We start from the raw sequence: 18599 nt of genomic DNA, 5'->3' as shown, positions 1-18599 counted from the left end.
CGCCTACGCTCTGAGATCCCCCCTCATTGCCCTGCCCCCCGCCAGGCTCCTCCACGCAGAGGTCTCCTGGTGCTGGGGACAGGCGTTTGTTCCAGAAGTACTGCGCTGTGCACCCCCCTTGTGTCGCCAGCATCCCTCAGTCCCTCCCCAAGGGAGAAGCCCCATATCTGATGTCGTCAGTTGGTCAAACCAGTATCCGTGTCGCCATGGGGTTCACACGTGTCCCCGTCCGCCTGGTCTTTGTGAGTCCCCGCTGTGGGGTATCTGGGAACCATTTTGGAATTCAGACCCAATTCCAGCAATAAACAAGTCGGAGATGAACTGGGGCTGGCGTGCCTTCCGCCTTCCTGCGTAGCGTGGTTCACGTCTTGTGGCCCGCCTCCCGGCGAGGGGCCTGCCACAGCCCTGGCTCTGGGCCTGCTGTCCTCATGGAGGTGACCCAGGCCATTACAGAAGTCCCAGGGGCTGCTGTCACAGCTCGCCCGAGAAGGCTGCCCGGCTGCCAGGTAGCAGCGGGCGTCTCGGTGCCCACGGGTTTGTAATGTGGGTTTCTAACTCCAGGTTTCTCTCTTGGGCTGGTGTGAGAGGTTTAAAATACAAGAGACTCTGTTTCCTGCACTCCCCAAGTCCAGCTCCTTGACGAGACGGATGCTGGCCGACTGACCAGAGAAGCTTCCAGATGGAGGAGGCAGGCGGGGGTGTTGACGCCACCCATGTATCCGCTCAGAAGGGGCAGAGGGAGCCAGAAGCCGGAAGTTACAGCGAGACTCCAACCTCCTAGGGGCCTTGGGCCCCCCTCCCCCAGCTTGCCCACCCACCATCCCCTTCTCCATGGGACTTTACGGGTCTTCTTCACCCAGAGGACCAGAACGGAGCCAGAGACTAAGCCAGAGCAGGGGAGGGGACAGAGAACAAGCCAAGGGGTGAGCAGCCCAGGGGAGATGGGCGGGCAGGCTCTGAGAGGAGCCCTGGAACCCCCTGTTGTTACCTTTAGTAGTTCTGGCCCCAGGGCTCACACGTCACACACACACACACACACACACCGTGTTTGGGACACAGAAGCCGTGACCGCAGCTCGAGCCCCGCCACGTGCAGGTGGCCCTGGGTCCGAGACAGGCACAGCACACCTCCATGCCCTGGATGAAGGGGTATGGCCTGGACACCCAGGAGTCGGGGCAGGAGGAGCGAACAGCCCTCCCCCAAGTGGTCAATGGGGGCAGGTGTCGTTCAACCTGGGATTACTGGGGCCAGGAGCCACCAGTGTAATAATCTCACTCTCAGGCCTGGCACCAGCACCAAAGTATTTAATTAAGGTCCGTTTTGGTTTTTCCCAAAGCCCCACTTGGGGCATGCACCCCAGTCCCCCTAATCACTGCCATTCCTGGGCACAAAAGGACATCCGGCAGCCTGGGTGGCCTGCCCCTGGAGAAGAGTGTCTCGCGTGGCAAGGAGCCCGCCGCTACACCCGGTTCATCCCCCTGGCTCCTCATTCGCCATCAGGGACTGGTGGTATCGGCTTGTTCCCTGGCCCGGGTCGCCTGGTAGACGCTGAGCAGGGAGGAGATGGTGCCCAGGAGGCCCACGAGCCACGGGGGGAAGCGGCCAGCCCACAGGATGCCCGGGGGCAGCCAATGCACGGCGTTGGCCAGGTCGGCCAAGTTGCTGAGGACCGTGAGCGTCTCGGACCACACCTGCGCCTCGAGGGCCCGCCGCTTGCTCCGGGGCAGCCGGCTGCGGGCACAGAGGGTGCAGTGGAGTGAGGCTGGGGGTCAGGGCGGGGAGTGACCTGGGGGGGGTCGGGGAGGAGTCCCCAGCACAGTGTGACAGCCACGGCTGTGCCAGCTCAGGCCTGGAGTGTTGGAGCTTGCCCCGGGTGAACCTTGGGCACCTCCCTGGCCAGGGAAGATCCTGCCCGACCCCTCCTGCAGGATGGGTTGGCTGGGCTCGGGGACGTGGTACCTGGTGAAGGCCATGGGGGTCTGAAGCTTGCGTCTCAATTTCTGCACCATCCGCAGGGCCCTGAGAAGCCAGAAGGGGAAGGGAGAGGAGTGTGCAGGAGTGAGCCCAGCGCTCACAATGTGGGGTTTCACGGCCCCAGGTGGGGTGGGGAGTACAGCTGCTTCTATGGCTAGGAAACCAGGGGGATGCCCCCGGGGGCCCTTCCCTGCCAGGTGGACCCCATGACTTGTCCCCCCACACACACACGCGCGTCAGTGACCAGACATGTCAGGGTGACCAGCTGCACTGCTGTCGTGAGCCAAGGGAGGGAGTCCCAGACATGGGGTCCACTATCCACCCTGGGATGCCCATCTAGGCTGCTCCACTAGGCACCTGCACCCTGGGGCCCAGGCCATTGCCTGCGCAGGTTCCCAACACGTCCCCCTCCAGCCACTGTGTCCCACGGGGTGGAGGATGTAGAGCTGGATCCAGGCACAGACGCAGCCACACTGCCCGTTCACAGCGAGGAGGGATACGAGGGTGGAGGGCAGGACAGCAGGTGCTCAGCAAGGGCAGGTAGAGAAAGGGGGTGCAGCTCACGGGGACCTAAACTTTCTGAGGGAGGACCAGAGAGGCGCCCCTAGGCTCCAGGTCATGAAGACATGATCAGGAAGCAGGTGCCAAGGTCCCAGTGGCCCCTGCACCCTGCAAGTGTGTACAGCAACTGCATCAGTCAAAAACGGGGGGGGGGGGAGTCAGAGGCGAGAGGAAACCCCCCCACAGGGGTCTCAAGACTGTGGGGGCTGAACCTTCTCCCGTGAACATGTTCTTTTCCCAAACCGTGTAGGTCATCGGGCACCCAGAGGGCGCTGTCGGGTCCGGGGTAGCAGACAGAAATTAATGGGCAAGAGACAGCGGATGTGGCCATGTCCCCCAGAACCAGGGACGCACCTACAGTGCCAGGGGCCTGAGAGAAGTCCAAATCCTGCTTTCTCAAGTTCCCTTCCCTTTTTTTTTTTTTTTTTTTTTTCTGAAGATGTGTTTATTAGAAAGACAGAACTAGAGAGAGAGAGAGAGCCGGCTCACTCCCTAAATGGCTGCAACACCCAAGGCTGAGCCGACCCCAAATCAAGAGCTTCTTCCGGGTCTTCGAGGCGGGTGCCAGGTCCCCAAGGCTCTGGGCCGTCCTCCGCTGCTTTCCCAGGCCACACGCAGGGAGCTGCGTGGAAAACAGAGAAGCCGGGAACTGCAGCCGTGGCTCAGATACCGGATGTGGGCGTCAGGAGCGGAGGCTTGCCCCTCAATGCCACATTGCCGTCCGGCATCCTGGGACAGGGGTTTCTGAACAGACCAACTGGGCGCATTTGTCAAGAGGAAAGTGGCGTGTCCTTCCAGGGGGAGGCGGGGACTCTGCTAGTGACAAAGCAGGTGGCCCTTAGCGACCTGGCAAATGGACCTTCATGCAGGCTGCTTCTCTCCATGCACGGAGCAGCTCTGAGCAGCAGAGCTATGCCACACACACACACACCCCTTGCAAGTGTGGTTGCAGCAGATTTAAGAGGTCGCTTGGCCCCGCCCCTCCATCCGCATTCAGAGAGCCTGAGATTGGGTTTCCCACTGGGCTCGCTTCCCCCTCCAGCTCCCTGCTGACAACACACGCCCTGGGGAGCAGCAGGTGACAGCCCAAGGCCCAAGTGCTTGGGGGTCCCCGCCACCCACGCGGGAGACCCAGATGGAGCTGCTGGCTTCGGCTTGGCCCAGCTGTGTGTTATCAGGGGCATTTGGGGAGCGAACCAGTGCATGGGCAATCTCTCGCTCAATCTACCTTTCAGATAATAAGTAGATACGGGACCTAATGATTGATGACATGAAGAGGCGCTGTGGCTCAAGGTCACCCAAGGACCCTTCCAAGAGGGAAGCGAGAGGCTCAGTGTCCGTTGGGATGACAGGAGCAGGAATGGGGGGTGAGCGGTGTGTTCCAGAAGCCAGAGGAGGAAGAGGAAGGGGTCCACCAGGCAGCCTTGGGTGCTCGCTCCAGCCAGCCAGCCTCAGCGCTTACCTGGCGATACCCAAGAGAAGGGAGATGCCCCAGAGGGCGGTGCTGAGAGCCCACCAGCGGGCCGAGTCCACGTGCAGGACCTTGGCATCGGCAGCCCAGGCCAGGTGCTCGCAGGGGTAGTACAGCTGGTCAGCTATGTTGCCCAGGACGGATGCCCAACGGATCAAGCCGTCTTCCTCCTGTGGGGCAGCGAGAGACTGTGGGCCCAGGGAGCTGGCGCTCCTAGGTGGTGCCTGCTTGATACAGCAGCAGCTGCAATCCCCAGAGCTTCCAAGCCCAACGCCCCCCACTGCACCCACAAGGATTTGAACTCTGGGGCTCTGGCTGTAGGTGGGACTTTTTTTTTTCCTAGGGCCCACATGAGTTGTTTGAAGGAGAGCTCTGACCATCTATCAAGTAAAGAAATGGAAATTATTGGGCCCGGCAGCGTGGCCTAGCAGCTAAAGTGCTCGTCTTGAATGCACCAGGATCCCATATAAGTGCCAGTTCTAATCCCGGCGGCCCCGCTTCCCATCCAGCTCCCTGCTGTGACCTGGGAAAGCAGTGGAGGACGGCCCAAAGCCTTGGGACCCTGCACCCACGAGGGAGACGTGGAGGAGGTTCCTGCTCCTGGCTCCAGATTGGCACAGCACCTCCAACCGTTGTGGTCACTTGGGGAGTGAATTATCAGATGGAAGATCTTCCTCTCTGTCTCTCCTCCTCTCTGTATATCTGGCTTTCCAATAAAAATAAATAAATTTTTTTTAAGTAAGAATTGGAAATTCTTTGAAAAGAAAAACAACTGAGAACTAACCAATTCCGGGTGGTACCGGAGTTAACCGGTATAAACCGGTTTGCAACGCAGCAGATGGTAGTCTACGCGGGCTCAGCCACCAGCAGCTGCCATGCCAGGGAGCCCACCGCCAACATGCTGCCCTTGCTGGCCGCCTCTGCAAGGGAAGCTGGCGGCCCAGAAGGAAAGGGACACTTTAATCATCTCTCCCAGAAACTCATCCACTGCTTTTTTTTATTTGTTTTAAACTTCCAGCAAACTCAGAACATCTGAGCAGTCCAAAGAGGAAAGAAAAACATTTTTTAAAGATTTATTTATTTTTATTGGAAAGTCAGATATACAGAGAGGAGGAGAGACAGAGAGGAAGATTCTCCTTCCGATGACTCACTCCCCAAGCAGCCACAATGGCCAGTACTGTGCCGATCCGAAGCCGGGAACCTGGAACCTCTTCTGGGTCTCCCTCGACTGCTTTCCCAGGCCACAAGCAGGGAGCTGGATGGGAAGTGGAGCAGCTGGGATTAGAACCAGCACCCATATGGGATCCCGGTGTGCAAGGTAAGGCGAGGACTTTAGCCACCAGGCTATCGCACTGGGCTCAGGAAAGGAATTTTTAAAACCGTAAAACTATCCTCGGGGCATAGTTGTGGGGTGCAGTGGTCAGGAGGCCCCGCCTTGAGACACCCACATCATAGCGCCTGTGTGGGCAGTCCCGGCTGCTCCACTGCCAATCCAGCTCCCTGCCACACGCACCTTGGGGAGAAGCATGCGATGGAGCACGTGCTTGGGCCATTCACCTGGCAGAACCAGGATGGAGCGCCTGGCTCCTGGCTTCAGCCTGGCCCAGATGCCCCAGGCTTCCTGAGGCCGCATCCCACTCCCAGACATCCCCCCCATTACCTCTGCCCCCAAGCCGTACTGCTTAGTGTAGGTGAACATGGCCAGGTCATCAAACAGCCGCAGGACGGTCCTGCAGTGGCTGAGCTGTGCAGACACGGCCAGCAGGCGCGTCCCCGCCTGCGACTCGGCGGGACAGCATTCCACCAGGACACCGCCGACCAGCTGGCAGCAGTATCCCAACGTCCGGATCTGTGGGAAACCAGAAGCCGTGAGTAGGTAGGGTCACCCCCACACACACCTGGCCATGGGATGTGCTGGAACCCAGCCTGTGCTCCAGTCCACCTGCAGGGACCACGCCACGCAGGCAGGCAGGCAGGGAGACGCTGTGGCTCACACACCTCCAGGATGGAGCACACAGTGAGGCCCCAGTTCCCTGCTAATGCAGTTGGCAAAACAGTGGGTGACAGGCACCTGCCACCCGGGGAGACCCAGATGGACACACTGGTTCCTGCCTGGTCCAGCTCCAGCTGGGAGACAGAAGATTCTCTGTACCTGGGTCTGTCTCCCTCTGTCCCACTCTGCCTTGCAAATTCAATTCTTTTTATTGGAAAGGCAGGTCAGGTTTACAGAGAAGGCGAGAAAGAGCCTCCATCCACTGCTTCACTCCCCAAGCGGCCACACGGCCAGAACTGAGCCAATCAAGAGCCTCCTGCACGTCTCCCACGCAGGTGCAGGGTCCCAGCGCTCTGGGCCGTCCTCTGCTGCTTTCCCAGGCCACAAGCAGGGAGTTGGGTGGGAAGTGGAGCCACCCGGATTAGAACTGGCGCCCCTATGGGATCCTGGAGCATGTGAGATGAGGATTTAGCCACTGAGGCTTCGCGCTGGTCCCACAAATAGAATCTTAAAGACTCAAAATCCATACCCTTGCAATCAAAACTGAAAGGTGACAAGATGTACGTGGGATAAAGGGTGGTCGGGGCCTCAAAGGCAGTGTGGGAGTCTCCCAGGGGTGCTGGCTAGTGACGTGACAGGGACCGGAACTCAAAGACTTTCTCACCTCCCGGGGCCTCTTACCCCACAGGCAGCCAGGGAGGCAGCCAGGTGTCACCGACATGCAAACAAGTGTCCACCCCATCTGACCGAAGTCGCTGGCTGGACAGAGGGCTGGGTGCGGGTGACTGACCCACAGTCTCGCAGAAAAGTGGGAGGGTCACCACGGGGTGGCATGGGACCTGGGGCTCGCTCAGGGGGTGACGTGTGGTACCGTGGACTAGGTCAGGCACAAGTCAGGAAGTTGCTGGTTCCTGCTGTTGGATGAATTCCTCCCCCCTCCACGTCCTGTCGTCATGGCAACGAAATGCTCGGGATTTGTTCAAACCTGAATGGTCCATCCTGAGACGCATGGGTTGGGGACGAAAACGCAGCTCCACGTCCCATCCTGCTCCCTGCTTGTGGCCTGGGAAAGCAGTGGATGGGCCAAGCGCTGGGGTCCCTGCCCATCACCGGGTAGTGGGGCCTGGCCAGGCCCCCCGCCGTCTCTGGCATTTTTCGGGGGGCATGGAAGGGGGCGTTGGAAAGCAAAGCAATAGGTGGGAGTGTCCGTGGAAAACTCTTGTTAGGACTTCCGGAGCAACTCGTCATTTCTCGTCGTCCTGGCAGGGTCGGGTGCGAGCCCGCTCCCTCCCAGGCCTTGAGCTCCCCCCGGGGGTCCTCCGACCCCTCAACCTCACCAGCCGGTCCCGGCCCCTGTAGGACTCCAGCGCCGCCGCCACCTCGCCCAGCGCCGCCATGGCAACTCCTCCCTGTTGGCACCGCGCCTCTGCGCAGGCGCGGCGCCCGCCCTTTGTCCCTGCACCCCAACTCTCCACCCCACGAGCTGGCCTCGGGTCCGTCCGTCCGTCAGTCCACCCGGGGTGAACCCCGCAGCGCGGTGCGTCCTGTCCCCCGGCCCTTCCTCCTCCTCCTCCTCCTCCTCCCTTGCACCTGCTGCGCGGATGGGGAGGGGAGGGGGCGCGGCTGGCTGTCGCATCCCCTCAAGACATCTCTATAAATCTTAGCAGAAAGTACAGAGCGTTCTGGAAGGATGAGTCAGAATCTAGGCCAAGGGTGACCCGGGAAAGGAAGCGTCCCCTTTATGTCATTTTGTAACTCTCTGATGTTGTGCAAGATCGCACTGGTTTTGGCAAAGTGACAGATGTGTTTCCCAGGCACCTGTTGACTCAGCCAGAGCCAGGAGCCTGCGCCTCTGGCCATCCTGTGTTTCCCGCGTGGGTGGCAGGGGCCCAGGGATTTTGCATCAAGGCCTGCTGCCTCCCACGCACGGCAGTGTGGCGCTAGATCGAAGCGCAGGAGTACCTGGCACTCCGGCAGGAATCTGTGCCACAAAGTGCCCAACTTCCTAAGGTTGCCATTTCCCCGCCGTATCACAGCGTTCATCCCTTAAGGAGTTTTTCACTGTTATTTATTTATTTATTACAGATTTATTTATTTTTATTACAAAGTCAGATATACAGAGAGGAGAGACAGAGAGGAAGATCTTCCATCTAATGATTCACTCCCCAAGTGACCGCAATAGCTGGTGCTGTGCCAATCTGGAGCCAGGAGCAGGAACCTCCTCCACGTCTCCCTCGTGGGTGCAGGGTCCCAAGGCTTTGGGCCATCCTCCACTGCTTTCCCAGGCCACAAGCAGGGAGCTGGATGGGAAGTGGAGCTGCCGGGATTAGAACCAGCGCCCATATGGGATCCCAGCGCGTTCAAGGCGAGGACTTTAGCCGCTGTGCCACGCCGCTGGGCCCATCGTTATTTATTTTTAAAAGATGTACTTATTTTTTGGTTGGAAAGTCAGATTTCACAGAGAGAAGGAGACAGGAAGATCTTCCACTTGATGGTTCACATGACAGGAGCCATGATGGGGAACTGAGCCAGTTCAAAGCTGGGAGGCGGGAACTCCAGCCCAGCCTCCCACATGGGTGCAGGGACCAAGCATTGGGTCACTGCTTTCCCATGTTCATTAGCGGGGAGCTACACCGGAAGAGGAACAGCAGGGATTTTAAACCAGCATTCACATGAGATGCCAGCCTTGCAATTAAAACGACTTAAAGAACTGCCCCTTGGGCCCAGCGCCGTGGCCTAGCAGCTAAAGTCCTCACATTGAGGGCGCCAGGATCCCATATAGGCACCACTTCTAATCCCGGCTGCTCCACTTCCCATCCAGCTCCCTGCTTGTGGCCTGGGAAAGCAGTGGAGGACGGCCCAAGCCTTGGGACCCTGCACCTGTATGGGAGACCCGGAAGAAGCTCCTGGCTCCTGGCTTCAGATTGGCTCAGCTCCAGCTGTTGTGGTCACTTGCGGAGTGAATCATCAGATGGAAGATCTTCCTCTCTGTCTCTCCTCCTCTCTATATATCTGGCTTTCCAATAAAAAGAAATAAATTTTCTTTATTTAAAATTTAAAAAAAACTGCACCACAATGATAGAAAACCTGCCCCCTCCCCAAAAAGAAACTCCCTTTATTCCTTCTCCTTCCCAATCCACAGCCCCCCTTGAGCAACCCCACATCTTGCTCCTCTGCATTCCAAGGCCCCAAGAGACCCTTCAACTTCCACACCCAACAAATGCCCGTCCCTGCTAAGCACTGGGTCCCTAGGTCTCTGTATACTGCCTTTTCCCCCACACTCAAGTCACTTCCTCACTGAAGGGCAAAAAGTAAGCCAAAGCCCAGATCCAAGCTAGACAGGTTTGGCTTCATTCTGCAGCCTGGGCTGTCCCGGCTGCAACTGTACCAGCCAGCACCAGACCAGAGTCCAGGCCCCCAGAGACTCTGCCCTAAACTCTGCAGCCAAACAGCCCAACAGCCCAGCTCTGCAGGGATTGGCTGTGTGCTGAGCAAGGGGCGGGAGCTGGCGCGTCAGTCACAGGCTGCCCTTGGTGTGGTTGCTAGGAGCTGGCTGGGCCTGCCCAGCTGGGGCCCCAGCTGGGCATTAACACTTGAGGGTGCCCAAGGCCGGAGTCCAACAAGGCCATTCTCTGACCCGCAGTGGAGCCAGTCGAAACAAGCCCGCCCAGGAGCTATGTATGAAAAAGGCCAGCATGCCACGTTCGTTGCCCTTGGCAGCTCTGAGCAACCGGGTGCCCCTCACCCCTGTCCCACTCCAGTCTTGCTCACATAATAAAGAATAGCAATGGTTGGGCCCGGCGGCATTGCCTAACAGCCAAAGTCCTCGCCTTGAACGCGCCCCGGGATCCCATAGGGGCGCCGGTTCTAATCCCGGCTGCTCCGCTTCCCATCCAGCTCCCTGCTTGTGGCCTGGGAAAGCAGTGGAGGACGGCCCAAAGCCTTGGGACCCTGCACCCGCGTGGGAGACCCGGAGGAAGTTCCTGGGTCCTGGCTTCAGATCAGCACAGCACTGGCCATTGCGGTCACTTGGAGAGTGAATCATCAGATGGAAGATCTTCCTCTCTGTCTCTCCTCCTCTCTGTATATCTGACTTTGCAATAAAAAATAAATATATCTTAAAAAAAAAAAAAGAATAGCAATAGCAGCCTGTCTCCCCCTGACTTCCTGTTGGCACCCAGCCCCTGCCCGCTGGGTGCCAGTTTTCCCAGCAGGCAGAGGTACCAGGCTGGGAGGTTCCTGGCTGGACCACAGCCCTGGGCTGGTCTAGGCTGGGGTGAAGGCTGGGAGGAAATGACCCAGCCTGAATTCAGTAGACCTAAGATGGCTTTCCTGAACTCAGTGAGCTGAAAGCCAGGCAGTGTGAGGTCCTGGGCTTGATTCACCTGCCTTCGATCTTGGTTTCTCTCACATGTTGTTTCATTTTTATTGAATCCTATTTGAAAGTGCAGAGGCAGGGATGGCGTGGCTCAATAGACTAACCCTCCACCTGCAAGCATGGCATTCTATACGGGCGTCGGTTCATGTCCCAAATGCTCCACTTCCATCCAGCTTCCTGTTTGTGGCCTGGGAAAGCGGTGGAGGACGGCCCAAATCTTGGGACCCTGCACCTATGTGGGAGACCTGGAGGAAGCTCCTGGCTCCTGGCTACGGATTGGCTCAGCTCCGGCCTCAGCGGCTGCTTGGGGAATAAACCATCAGACAGAAGATCTTTATCTCTTCTCTGTAGATCTGATTTTCCAATAAAAATAAAGTAGATCTATGGACCCAGCGGCGTGGCCTAGCGGCTAAAGTCCTCGCCTTGAACGCCCCGGGATCCCATATGGGTGCCGGTTCTAATCCCGGCAGCTCCACTTCCCATCCAGCTCCCTGCTTGTGGCCTGGGAAAGCAGTCGAGGACGGCCCAAAGCCTTGGGACCCTGCACCCGTGTGGGAGACCTGGAAGAGGTTCCTGGTTCCCGGCTTCGGATCGGCATAGCACCAGCCGTTGCGGCTGACTTGGGGAGTGAATCATCGGACGGAGGATCTTCCTCTCTGTTTCTCCTCCTCTCTGTATATCTGACTTTGTAATAAAATAAATAAATCTTTTAAAAAAAATAAAATAAAGTAGATCTAAAACAAAACAATTCGACATGCATCCAAGCGGATCAAAGCCCTGTTTGCTAAGGCCTCCCTAAAGACACCTCCCATGATCTCAGATCCTGTAGGAACTCTGCTGCCAGGCAGCACAGAGCTGTGCTGTGCCTAGGATCCTTGGGGGCAGGGGAGTAGGGTGGGCAAGGCTGAGGGGTGGGTGGAGCCAAGGCATGGGCGGGATCATGGGTGGGTGGAGTCACTTGGTTGGCGAAGTCTCTGGTGGGCAGAGTTGCGAGTGGGTGGCATCATGGGTGGGTGGCGCTAACTGTGGCTGGAGTGACTTGGTGGGTGGAGCTGAATGCAGGCCTGGCTTGAGTGGGTGGTGGGGGTCATGGGTGGGCAGGACCATGAGTGGGAGGCACAGTGGACTGTGCTCTCCGTGGCTACCCTGATGCCTCAGCTTAAATTTGTCCAGGCCAGACAGAACTGACCCAGCAATTGCAACGACCAGCATGTGCATAAGCTGATTGGGGCGCCGGACTGTGCCGAACCCTGTACTGGCAAGCACACAGAAGAATCAGGTCTGGGATCACCTCAGATGAAGTTTCTTTGGGGATCCCTCCAACTGAACTGCTGATTTCAGAACCCCAACCATGAAGAGACTATGTCAGCCAGTGGATTCTGAATAGATTTCATCATGATTGGAATGACGAGATTGGCAGCAATTCAGAACTGTTGGACTATCAAACCACTTGAGCAGGACCCTTGGAGCATGCCCCACACTGGGGACCTGGGATGGGTGGGAGGCTGGGTGGGGCTTCTCCCTATTTCTCCCCTGACTCCAGATACAGGGGGGAAAATGATGATATTAGTGTGGATACAAACAAACATAAATTTGTCCAGGCCCCCGTGCATTCCGGGAGGCGGGAGGGGGCACCTGTTTAAGCGCCCCTTAGGGGAGGTCTGGGAGTCCTGTGTTGACCCCAGGAGGGGCAGCAGCTCCTCCTGCGTGGAACTCAAGGACTTGGGGCCATCACCATGATGGACAGGTGCAGCCCGCCTTCTGAAGGGGTTAGCAAGATCCACCCCCTTAGCAGGCAGTTGAAGTCCCTCCAGGTGGGTCATTGTGCAGGTCTCTGGTCCCCTCAGGCTAACCCCAGAGGCGCTGATGTAGGGGGAAGGGGTCATTGTGACAGCATGGACAAGGGGGAGCCCCAGGGGTCACAGAGAGGGTGGCTGGGCCACACTCCAATGCAGCAGCGTGGAGGGGACATGTGAGAGACCAGGGGGCGTGGGGGAGACTCAGGATCCGGCTTGACTCCCCCCACCTCTCTTTCTCTGTAAAGCCTGGGCCCCCATGAGCAGACAGGGAAACTGAGGCTCAAAAGGGTTCAGCCAGTTGTTCCCCGCTTAGCCAGCCTGTGAGCTTGATCATCAGACGGTCCCATACACCGTTTCGGAATCTTCTTTTTAGATCTGTGTTTATTTGCCAGAGAGACAAGCAGAAGAGCTTCTATCCGCTGGGTCACTCCCCCAAATGGCCACAGTGGCCAGGGCTGGGCCAGGCTGAAGCCAGGAGCTTCTCCTGGGTCTCCCACGTTGGTAGCAGGGGCCCACTCACTGGGTCCATCTTCTGCGGCTTTCCCAGGCTCATCAGCAGCGAGATGGAGGGAAACTGGAGCAGCCAGGACTCCAAATGTGGGTAGGGGAGCCTGTGGGTTGCCGGAGCTGCTTCAGGTGGCAGCTTAACTCGCCACCTCTGTCTTTGCTTCCCCGGCGGGCAGGCCCAGGCGCTGTTCCTGTTTCCTCGAGGTCCGGCACACCGAACGAAGTAGAAGGCAGCTCCCCGCATCCCTCCAGCACGTGGCACAGCCCCACCATGGCAGCGGCGGGCACGGTAGAGCCGTGCGCCTCGCCCTCGGAGCTGCGCGACTTTCTCAAGGCCTCGCACTTCAGCGTGGGGCACGACGCGCGGCTGCACCGCGGCTTCCAGCAATCCAGGTCGCACCAGGACTTCCCGGCCCACTCCCAGGCCGGTGCCACCCGCCCGGCACCCACGCAGGGTCCGCAGCCTCTCGCGCGGCTCTTGCAGGTGGACGCGCGCTGGGCGGAAGAGGAGCACCTGGCGGAGACGCGCCGCGCATTCCCGCCGCCGCCGCTGCCATCACCGGCTGAGCAGGAGCGCGCGCCCACCGCGCCCGGTGCACCCCTTGGGCACGCGCTCCCGGGCGCGGGCGGGCGCACCGTCGTCCCCAGCTCCCGTGCCACCTACGGCTGGCCCGAGCTGCCGGCGGGGAGCGCGCGCGAGCACATCCGCGGCGCGCGCCTCCTCTTCGCGCGCGACTCGGTGCCATCCGGCGACCCGGACAAACTGCGCTTCCCACTCACCACCTACCGCGCCCTCTTTCCGCCCTACGACGTGTGCCCGCAGCCCCCTACGCCCTGCTACCACCTCGGTGAGATGTGTTGCATGAGCTGGGGGCGGGAGTCAAGGACACCTGTGATGCCCCAGGGCAGCCCCCCACATCAGAGACTCAAACAACTTCCAATGTGAATATTTACCCCCGCCTCGGGGGACGGTCTTAAACCCCCTGGACCTGCCTGAACCCTCGGTTTCTCCATTCTCTGTTACCGTTCTGGTGGGCCTCTGGCATGAATGCCTAAGTCGCCTCTTGCCCTCCCCCGCCCCCAACCTTGCCAAACCCTTCCCCACTCAGTTGTGTCATCCAAGAGCCAAACTGACCTCTGCCAGCCTCAGTTGCGGCATCCGAAGAACGGATGCCACCACAGGGCCCAGCTCCAAAGCACACGTGAAGGACAGCCTGTAGCTTGAGTCCCTCCCAGGTGGGCATTGCCCTGACCAGAGCATACCCAGACGGGACTGACTCCAGGTTGGGACCCTGGGTGTCAGCGGATTCCACCAGCCTGTCGCTTAATTTGGGCGGCTGAGGGAGGTAGACCCCAGAGCACGGGGTGGAACACTGGGAGCCTCGCTGCTGTTTTGGGTATGGGGTTCTTTTCAATCTCCAGTATTTTCTGAAAGTCAAGGCTGAGAGGTGGCTGTCTAGCTCCCCTTCCAGGCAAGGGTTGAGATACAAGGTGTGTGTGTGTGTGTAGGGAGATGCCTCGGTCACAGGGACTCCATTAATTTCTCTCTCTCCCTTCTTGCCTGGTCCCAGGGGGTCCGAACACCCTCCGATGGGACTACTGGAAACGAGACAACACCACCTACCAGAGACTATTCCAGGCCCTGCCGGGCCCACCTGCCTTGATGTGTAGGAGGGTAAACAAGCTGGGCTGTAGATGGCTGGGGCAAGTGACAGTGGGGGCCAGGTGCACAGCGCCTGCCCACCCACCCACTCACCCACCAGGATTCCTCCAGCGTGCAGCTGGGAGACGACAAGGCCGGCTACGGGCCGCTGTGTTCTGAACAGAAGCAGTTCTACAGCCCCCAGGACCTATCCCCGGACAGGTACCCAAGGGATCACTGCCTCCCTGGCCAAAGGGTGGGAGGGTAAGGGAGTTATGTCAGTAAGAGCTCCAGATCTCCCGCTGTTGGCACCCCTCCCCCAAGGCTTGCCTCACACTCCCCACCACCCCCTGCCACCACCTGTGGGTCCCAAGAGGACTGGGAGGAAACCCGTCAACACTTACTTGAAGGTACGACAAGACCCAGGCAGTGGCCCATGTCCACCACGTGAGCATTCGTCCTGGAGATGGCCGCTTTCACGGCAGGACCACCAACGCTGAGCACTACTACCCCCGGGAGCCAGGTGCGGAGGGGGGGTCCCCCCCCTCATCCATCCCACCCCAGCGGCTCCTGGGAAAATGCGGGTCGCTCCACTTGGACTGTGCCACCCACAGAACCCTTTGTGCTCCACCATGATCTGACGCCAGAGTCGCACATCCTGAAAGGAAACTGGCAACCCGGCCCCGGCAGCCTTGACAGCTGCACACAGTACTTCTACGGCCAGGTTGGTGGGCAGGAGGGAGGGCCAGCAGGAGGCTCCTTGGAGGGAGTGAGGGGGGGTCAGCAGGTGGCTCCTGGGAGAGAGGGAGGGCCAGCAGGTGGCTCCTGGGAGGGAGGGAGGGCCAGCAGGTGGCTCCTGGGAGTGAAGGAGGGGATGGGGGGAGAGGCACCTCTTGTTTCCCTCCCTCTGGACAGCTCCCCCCACTCCTCCCCGGGACATCAGGGACACTACAGCTTCCCACATGCCCTGTGATCTTCCCTGCAGCCTCCACCCCTGACGCAGCCGCCCAGCCGTCACGTGAGCCACGACAGGCTGCAGGGTCACATCACCCTGGGGGAGGAGAAGCTGCTCAGCCACTTCTTCCAGACCACCATGGGCTCGGACTACTTGCCCCCAGACAAGGGGCGGCCAAAGATAGAGCCCACCCTCCACCTGAGGAAGAGCAAACTGTGGGATGGGGTCCCTGGTGAGCTCCTGGCCCAGGCCCCCGCCCCCAAACCCAGCCTGGTTAAGCTTCCTGCCCGGCCTCAGCCATTCCCGCCCCGTCCTCACAGCTCTGGCCCCGCCCATCACAGCTCTGGCCCTGCCTCCATCCAACCTGGCCCCTATCACTGCTCTGGCCCCGCCTCTAACCACTCTGGCCCCGCCCATCGCTGCTCTGGCCCCGCCCATCCCTACTGGAGCGTGGACAGCCGGGCCTCCCTTGGTCACTCCACTCTGCCCTTTCCCCCTGAATTTCCAGGCGCAGACTTTGTCACCACGAACCAGAAGATGATGAAGGTCCACAGGGCACCTCCAGCCAAGGCCACGAAGGCCATGCTTTGCCGGGTGAGGGGTCAGGGGCGAGGCCGGGAGGTGGAGAGGATGTCCCTTCCCCTGTAACCCCCAATCAGGTCGAGCTATCTCAGAATGATGAGGTCCTTACTCAAGGTCACCCTCAAGGTCACCTCAGGGTTGAGAGGTTATTACTTTAGGGTTACACCCAGGGGGGCACCCCTGGTTTCTTTCCAAACCTGACAGAGCCCCTCTCCACTTTCTAATGCCCCTAAAAAGTGGTCCAGGGGCTCCCCCGGGGGGGTCGGCCAGCATAGGCCAGCAGCGCCCCCTCCCCTCACTCCGCTGCCACCCTCTGTGACTCCACAGACCAAATACAGCCACATAGAGCCACCGCTGGGCAGGCAGCGTTTCTTCTCCACCCAGTACACAGATGAGTTCGGCTTCAAGTACCAGGGCCCCGTTGTCCTCAGGACCAACAATATGCAAGAAAGCCACGTGCCCCTGGGCACCCCTGGCCGCTCAGGCTGCTTGGGTGAGAAGGTGGACCCTAGAGCCCCCCAGTTTCGCTTGTACCCATGCCCCAGCCAGCAATAAAATAAAAAAAATCATCATGGCAATCTCTCACTCATCCCTGTTGCTCAAGCATGAAAGGCGAGGCTTGGGTGGGTGGGGGCTGTGCTGGAGACAAATGATGCTGTGCCTGGAATCCCCCCCGCTAGACACCTGGAGGGATGTGTTCGTAGACCCCAAGGACTGGTTCAAGTGAGGTACAGTGCTGAATGGAGGCATGGGATGGGAGCTGAGGTGGCAGGCTCCTGGCACCTGCACCTCCTATGTCAGCTTTGGGCAAGTCATTTTACCCACTGCCAACCTCAGTGGACCGAATGGGTAACTCCCACATTTGATTGTTGTCTATGAGAATGGTGTGGGCACCTGTCCCTGAGGGTGAGGCTGGGGTCCCGGAAGGAGAGGGTCCCTTGTGACAATAACGAGGGCGGAGAAGGCAATGATACGAGATTTGGGTTGTAGGGGGGACCAAGGAGGGAGGGCGTAGCTCCTCCGCTGTGAACCCATGCTGGAAGCTGAAGGTCATGCTGACCACTGCAATGTCAGGCCACAAGGTCAGAAGAAGGCCCTGGAACACATGGACAAAACCCAGTGAGACAACTGCTGGTCCAAGGTGGGAGGAGATGTTCAGGCAGCCACAAAGCCGCAAGACTTGCAAGGTGGAGGACACAGCAAGGTGGAGGAACTCAAGGAGAACCAGCACCTTGGACAGCGCCTGGCCTTCAAGGTTTGAGGTCAAGATGTGTTGGGGGTAAAGCTGCATCTGGGGTGTGCCTGCCTCCCTGTAGACCGTCGGGTTTCTCATGGGCAAAGGATGAACTGGATTTTTCTAGAACCTAGTCAGATCCCGCAAGGCCAAAGCCACCAACCCAAGGCCAGGTCATTGTCTCCATGGGAGAGGCAGTTTGGGAGAGCTGCTGACCCTGGGGCAGCTCTCATAGTGGCACCAATGTGATCGCCAAGGGCTGATGCACACGGTGGGAGGTCCGGATGGAGTGCAGGGCTCCTGGCTCCAGCCGGGTCCAGTTCTGGCTGCTGGGAGCATTTCGGTGGATGGGAAGTGGAGCATTTGGGACTCAAACCAGCACCCATATGGCTGCTCCACTTTTGATCCAACTCCCTGCTAATGCATTTGGGAACACCACAGAGGAAGGACTTGGGCTCCTGCACTCACATGGGAAACCGGATCGAGTTCCAGATTTCTGGCTTCAATCTGGCTATCTCAGAAAAATATAATTGAAAACTACCTGTCATTAAAATATAAAAGACCTGAGCCCGACGCAGTGGCCTCGCAGCTAAAGTCCTCATCCTGAATGCGCCGGGATCCCATTTGGGTGCCGGTTCTGATCCCGGCAGCTCCACTTCCCATCCAGCTCCCTGCTTGTGGCCTGGGAAAGCAGTCGAGGACGGCCCAAAGCCTTGGGGCCCTGTACCTGCGTGGGAGACCTGGAGGAAGCTCCTGGCTCCAGGCTTTAGATCAGTGTAGCACTGGCCATTGCGGTCACTTGGGGGAGTGAATCATCGGACGGAAGATCTTCCTCTCTGTCTCTTTCTCTGAGTCAATCTGACTTTCCAATAAAAATGAAGATATGTATATATATAACCTAAGGCAGCTTATTTCAGCAAATGCTAGGGAGTTGTGAGCAAATGTGGGCTCAGGAGACTGGCAGCAGGACAGAGGTGGGGTGGGGTAGGGGAGCAGGAAGCAGAAGGGATGGTGGAGGTGGTCCCAGGGACTGTTTCCTCTCTCCCAAGCAGGGTGGATATGAGACCGCAGGGGTCCTCAGCAGGAAGCGGCAAGGGGCAGGCAGTGGCACAGGCCCAGGGGATGGGGGAGGTTGGGGTGTGTGCCTCCGTGTGTGGCTGCACCACCTTGGCCTTGTGGCTCTGTTAGGGCAAGCAGGTTTGGTCAGCGTGGCCTTGTCCCATCGCAGCCCAGTAAGCCGCCAGCTGCTGCCGGGGTGGGGGGGGGCGATCTAGTATGTGCAGGTGCAGTGCCGGCAGGCCCCATCACCCCAGACAGGCCCCATCACCCCAGACAGACCCACACCGCCTTTGACACTGCCCCCATCATACCCCAGACAGACCCACACCGGCCTTTGTGGCACTTGGCATTCTGCCCTAGGACCGAGGGGTGGGGAACACAGCCGCTGGCAGGCTGGGGCCATTGAAGCAACAGATCCGCAACCCCATTCTCCTGCAGGTGTGT

At 59.1% G+C, this 18599-nt stretch overlaps 3 protein-coding genes across 4 annotated transcripts in view; 2 read left to right on the top strand and 1 right to left on the bottom strand.

Moving 5' to 3' along the window:
• Nucleotides 1-1480: 1480 nt before the first annotated feature.
• Nucleotides 1481-7479, bottom strand: PEX11G (peroxisomal biogenesis factor 11 gamma). Its single transcript, XM_004595725.2, has 5 exons — nt 7337-7479; nt 5667-5855; nt 3998-4176; nt 1960-2019; nt 1481-1731 (listed from the first exon to the last, which is right to left on the bottom strand). The coding sequence occupies exons 1-5, from the start codon at nt 7394-7396 to the stop codon at nt 1497-1499; spliced, it is 723 nt and encodes a 240-aa protein (XP_004595782.2). The 5' UTR covers nt 7397-7479; the 3' UTR covers nt 1481-1496.
• Nucleotides 7480-12288: 4809 nt separating this feature from the next.
• SAXO5 (stabilizer of axonemal microtubules 5) lies at nt 12289-16418 on the top strand. 2 transcript variants are annotated; one of them, XM_058658183.1, is made up of 9 exons: nt 12289-12349; nt 12860-13531; nt 14255-14358; nt 14447-14547; nt 14736-14848; nt 14940-15049; nt 15311-15512; nt 15789-15874; nt 16190-16418. In XM_058658183.1, the coding sequence occupies exons 2-9, from the start codon at nt 12955-12957 to the stop codon at nt 16415-16417; spliced, it is 1521 nt and encodes a 506-aa protein (XP_058514166.1). In that variant the 5' UTR covers nt 12289-12349; nt 12860-12954; the 3' UTR covers nt 16418. The 2 variants fall into 2 exon arrangements, with proteins under 2 accessions (XP_058514166.1, XP_004596076.2); XM_004596019.4 differs by lacking the exon at nt 12289-12349 and having other exon boundaries at nt 12838-13531.
• Nucleotides 13506-18599, top strand: part of CAMSAP3 (calmodulin regulated spectrin associated protein family member 3) — a 71168-nt gene continuing 66074 nt past the window's right edge. Inside the window, exon 1 of the mRNA XM_058658180.1 lies at nt 13506-13512. The gene's annotated coding sequence lies outside the window, so the exon portion shown is untranslated. The remainder of the gene's footprint in view (nt 13513-18599) is intronic.

Source organism: Ochotona princeps, chromosome 33, assembly GCF_030435755.1.
Source record: "Ochotona princeps isolate mOchPri1 chromosome 33, mOchPri1.hap1, whole genome shotgun sequence".
In the NCBI taxonomy this organism is placed as follows: Eukaryota; Metazoa; Chordata; class Mammalia; order Lagomorpha; family Ochotonidae; genus Ochotona; species Ochotona princeps.
Note: the sequence above shows the minus strand (reverse complement) of the source record. Positions and strands in the feature narration are given on the sequence as shown.

Bases quoted from the DNA above. Each gene is read 5' to 3' on its own strand.
- SAXO5 (XM_058658183.1), top strand. From the start codon at position 12,955: ATGGCAGCGGCGGGCACGGTAGAGCCGTGCGCCTCGCCCTCGGAGCTG. The intron at 14,359-14,446 runs GTAAACAAGCTG...CTCACCCACCAG, and splicing joins CTGCCTTGATGTGTAGGAGG to GATTCCTCCAGCGTGCAGCT. The intron at 15,513-15,788 runs GTGAGCTCCTGG...CTGAATTTCCAG, and splicing joins ACTGTGGGATGGGGTCCCTG to GCGCAGACTTTGTCACCACG.
- PEX11G (XM_004595725.2), bottom strand. From the start codon at position 7,396: ATGGCGGCGCTGGGCGAGGTGGCGGCGGCGCTGGAGTCCTACAGGGGC. The intron at 5,856-7,336 runs GTGAGGTTGAGG...GGTTTCCCACAG, and splicing joins ACAGGGGCCGGGACCGGCTG to ATCCGGACGTTGGGATACTG. The intron at 4,177-5,666 runs GTAATGGGGGGG...GCTGCCCCACAG, and splicing joins AGTACGGCTTGGGGGCAGAG to GAGGAAGACGGCTTGATCCG.